The sequence below is a fragment of the Saccostrea cucullata genome, unplaced genomic scaffold (assembly GCF_032062105.1).
Source record: "Saccostrea cucullata isolate Sc308-1 unplaced genomic scaffold, CSIRO_AGI_Scuc_v1 ctg15467, whole genome shotgun sequence".
NCBI classification, from domain to species: Eukaryota; Metazoa; Mollusca; class Bivalvia; order Ostreida; family Ostreidae; genus Saccostrea; species Saccostrea cuccullata.
This window is the reverse complement of record NW_026918598.1, coordinates 1-4,768: the sequence shown is the minus strand read 5'-3', so window position 1 is coordinate 4,768 and position 4,768 is coordinate 1. Positions and strand designations below refer to the sequence as shown.

Here is a 4,768-nt window from a genome sequence, read left to right as displayed (position 1 = left end):
CTTACTCCTCCATGGCACCTGATCCCATCCCTGATGTTTTGGATGTCTGTGTTTGCTCTGCTCTTCTTTTGTAATGTTTTAAGGACTTTCGAGCTCGAATTCTCTCGTTATCTCCCCATATTTTATAACAAAAAGAATAGAACTACTTAGAGTCATACAGAAATGCCATGAGAGATATTGTCGCACATAAACAAGCATACAATTTTTGGCATACACTGTTAAACATGTATGCTTAATTGATTTGAATACGCCATTTGGTTGGATAAAAATTCTACAATGTTATATATAGCACATATTCACAAGCAGTGTTGCATATATGTCAGAATGCCGTGTCAAAAACATATAAATCAACTTGTCATCAAATTCAAATTTTGAACAATTTGAAGCCATTTTAGGACAGTCGGATTTTTTTTCTTATAATAAGTAAATGAAAATCAAATAATATTGAATCTAATGGCTGTCCAGTTCACGTGATATAAATCATTGCAAATGGTGCATAGATGTCAGAATATTCAACATATATTGGAATCAAATATTTGATCTCCAATATGATGCAGAATCAAAGTTTGTTAAAAAACAATCAAGTGGGATGTTTAATTATTGTATGTATGAACCGAGAACGTGGACAGAGAACAATGGGGTATTATAGGAAAAGTGAGTAATTAATCCGGCCTAATATAATATATATGTATACCTAAGAATGAACTTTATTGTTAAATTGAATTCACACGTACACTTTATTCGCTATATCAAAAACCCATTCTACTTTAATATTGCTGATAAAGGGAGTCAGTTTCCCATCCCAAACGTAGCTTTTCGTTTATTTAATACTGCTAGGATGTTTGTCTGTAGACATCTTCGAATTCTTTATACATTTAACGTTCTTCTTATTATCTGTTGCGTTGAGTCTGCTTTTAAACAAGACGTCACACCAAGTTGTCCGGAGTCCGCAGAGGAATGCACGTTTAACTTCCGAGTGAATTATATAATGACCATGGTGTCCTATAACTGGACAATAGACGAAGGGAACCCAGTCTTTCTCAGAAATGGGACGTTCATGAAGAAGACTTCAGATGCCGAACATGGAGTGGCCCATTTTTGTGAAGAATTGCCGGTTACCTCGGAAGGTAAGACAAACTTAATGAATTGATATATGTTGGTTGCCTTTTCCTGACAATCTGCCTGAAAATGGACATATTATTTTTTTTTTCTAACTTCAAGAAGACATTTTCATACATTTTCGAATACAGGTTTTGAAAATTCGGCATTTATATTGAAATTATCTGTAGAAAAAATGTTCACCTTCCAACAAATCATTTTTTAAATCTCGAGACAGGGGAGATTTATCAGCTTTATTTTAATTATTTTCCAAGCAGAATAATTCAAATAAAAGTAATGGTGATATCTTTCCAATTTTTTACTGTTCACATTTCAAAAATTGCAGACCAACAAAACGACCAATAAACTATATTGCAGTATCCTTAAATAAAGGCCCGTGGAAGCAATCTCAGTTTGGGGGCGCAGTCATACCAGAACTTTCTTGACAAACAAAAAAGGTCATCAGACGTTTTTATTGAGGCGGAACAAGCATGACTAGCTTTGTTTCTATAGTTTTCTATATATCGGCAAAAGTATTAGGGAACACGCCCCCCGTGCCCCCCCCTTCTTCGGACATGAAATATGTGTTCTAGTATTGTACTATAAAGTATGTCTTACTAAGTTGTGCATTTTTATTGCATGTAATATATGTTCCTTTTACGTAATTTCTTTAAACAAATAAATAAACATTCTGAAAATAGACCTAGTAAGAATATGATAACATTTAAGTTATAAATTTAATGACATTTACTCTAATTGATTTTTTCCCATAATTCTAACGTTTTAATCTTCTTTTTCACAAAGGCTTCAAAGTTAGGTCCATTATAGCATTTGGCTTAAGTTTGGAAATACAAGGAAAACAATTCAATGTTAGACAGCTTGTTCTCACAATCCCCTGGAAATGATAGGTGATTAAATGGATTTCTTTTATTTGTCTGTTTTGTCCTCGTTCTTTCTAAAATCATAGGATTTTAGGGAGAGAGAAAAAAAACGCCATTAAAAGAAATATAGAAAAGGCGTATTAATGTTTTGACAAACATTTTGTATTGAACAGTGACAATATCTTAGAGGTAACTTTCAATACAAAGTTGATACACGTATACATGTACCCTAAAAGAGAATGGGTATTAACGATTGATTGATTGTATACTGTTTAACGTCCCTCTCCAGAATATTTCACTGATATGGAGACGTCACCATTGCCGGTGAAGGGCTGCAAATTTGGGCCTATGCTCGGCACTCAGGGCCATTGAGCAGGGAGGGATCTTTATCGTGCCACACCTACTGTGACACGGGGCCTCGGTTTATACGGTCTCATCCGAAGGACCGCCCAATTTAGTCGCCTTTTACGACAAGCAAGGGGATACTGAGGACCTATTCTAACCCGGATCCCCACGGGATGGTATTAACGATGTTCATGATTTGGTTACAAAGAGTATTCTACAGTATGATTCTTTTTGGTTCGTTTTTATTTTTTATTTAACATTCTATACTTGCTAGAAATGGAGGAAGTGGTTACAACTGATGGGAACTACAGATTCATGTTTGCCATTAACAATCAGTTTCCAGGTCCAACAATTTCTGTTTATGAAAATCAAAGAGTAAGTAAACAGGAGACGCAACAACAAAAAATTCGGGAAAAAAATGCAACAATTGTTTACCTCACTTCTGACTAAGCTATATTGTGGTGAAAGCACAATAGGCAACTTCTGTTATAAAAAAATATAAAGAGTTTTTTCTATTTTTAAAATCAAATTTTCTTCTTTTCAAAATTTACCCTTATTGGTTCCTTAACGATTAAGTTTTCTAACTTTAAAAATAGGTAGTTGTGGAAAGGCTAATAAATTGTTAATGTACTGCTTGAAATAGATTTGAAGTTTAAACCTAAACGACAACAAAATATGTCAAGCATAATTCACATATTTGTAAGAGATCATGCGATGAAAGAATAAACTTTGAAATTAACTCCCGGAATTTTATTCGCAGGTAAAAATTCATGTTTACAATGATCTTGCAAACGAGGGTGTTACTTTTCACTGGCATGGAATGTCCCAGAATGGGTCGGTTTATATGGATGGCGTCTCTATGGTTACGCAATGTCCGATACTTCCCGGGCAGATGTTTACCTATTTGTAAGTATTTCAATTGAACAATCAGTGCTTGGCCCCGTTAGAGACTACATGTAATTGAACAATCAGAGCTTGGTCCCGCCAGAGACTACATTTAGTTGTATAAAACATTTGTAAGTTAAGTCATACAAACATTGCATGAGAGAGTATGAATTAGTGTCATGTTGAACATTTAACCCTAAGAAAATATCTGAATTTTATAGTATATTTTTTCAAAGAACGTATGTTTCTAATGTTACAAAGATGCTCTTTTTGGAATGAATGTACTTTTGAATGAAACTGCCTCCCCAAATAAGATTTTGAACAATAAGACCACTAATATTTAAGAAAATGGCATATAAAACTGTGTTTGTGCTCCTGCAATTCTTTGTTTTGCTCTTCTCAGACCTTTGCTGTTTTATTCAAGTTTGATGAATTTTGTGAATGATCTTAACCCTTATCCTGCTAATCGCGACTCTGAGTCGCGCTGGCTTATCAGATCTGCTGCTGCGGATCGCGACCTCAGGTCGTTTTGAGGGGTTTCCTCATCTGATGCTTGTTTACCTGCTATTTTTAGCAGAGCATCCCATGTCAATGAATGAAACAAGTATAAATATAAGCCAATAGTTTAGAATTTGTAAAAATATACACCAATCAGAAAGATTCATGTACATAATCACCATCCAAAATAGATGGAACTCTAGAACAAAGAAATATTCCAAAATGGCTGACCTAAATATGCATGGTTTTAGTCTCCGGAGCTTTGTTAGAAAGGACATAAGTTTATACACTAAAAGGAATATATTTAAGCTACTATCTGAAGGTATAATAATGATATTTAATGTATCATTATAATTAATATTTACAGCATTTACATAGTTATTCGGACTTATTATCCATTATCCATACTGTTAAGTATAAATCGACATAAATGCAATAAATTGTAGGAATATAGAAATAAAATTTATATGAACAGAAAGCTCTTTCTTTTCTTTATATTTTACACACAACTTATGTGTTGATTGCATCAAAGATAAGGACGCTATATGTTGATAAGTAAAGGAAGTATGCATTCACTGCGATATTTGTTTACACTTAACCATCGCTGCAGCAGTGGAACTGATAAGCCAAAACTTTGGCCGCAGGATAAGGGTTAAAAATACAGTTAGGGATAAAATTCATGATGTATATGTTACAGTAGATATGTGAAATCAGGAATTTCATGTATTTCCTAAACCATTCAGTAAATACATGTATTTACTGGCCGTTTTAGGAAATACTTGCAATTACTGAATAACCAGGAAATTCATGTATTTACTGAAAATTTTAGCCAATTTGACACGTTTTTACTGAACTAATCTGGATGACTATGCATATCCTTTAAAAATTCAGTAGGTAAACAAAATTGATATTATTTAAAGCATATTGTCTCTACAAAGCTGACGTTATGTGTTACTTTTGAATACTCAGTGCATTGTTTTTCTAAAATTCCATTTAAGGACGTTGCTACAGTGTATCCTTTTGTGATGTTACAGGTATTTTACAGAAACTTTTATAAATTT

At 33.6% G+C, this 4,768-nt stretch overlaps 1 protein-coding gene across 1 annotated transcript; it reads left to right on the top strand.

Moving 5' to 3' along the window:
• The first annotated feature begins 715 nt into the window (after positions 1 to 715).
• On the top strand, positions 716 to 3,234 carry LOC134268376 (uncharacterized). The gene is made up of 3 exons (XM_062750629.1): positions 716 to 1,127; positions 2,599 to 2,699; positions 3,085 to 3,234. Exons 1-3 carry the CDS (start codon positions 839 to 841, stop codon positions 3,232 to 3,234), a joined length of 540 nt encoding a protein of 179 aa, XP_062606613.1. The 5' UTR covers positions 716 to 838.
• The last annotated feature ends 1,534 nt before the right edge of the window (positions 3,235 to 4,768 follow it).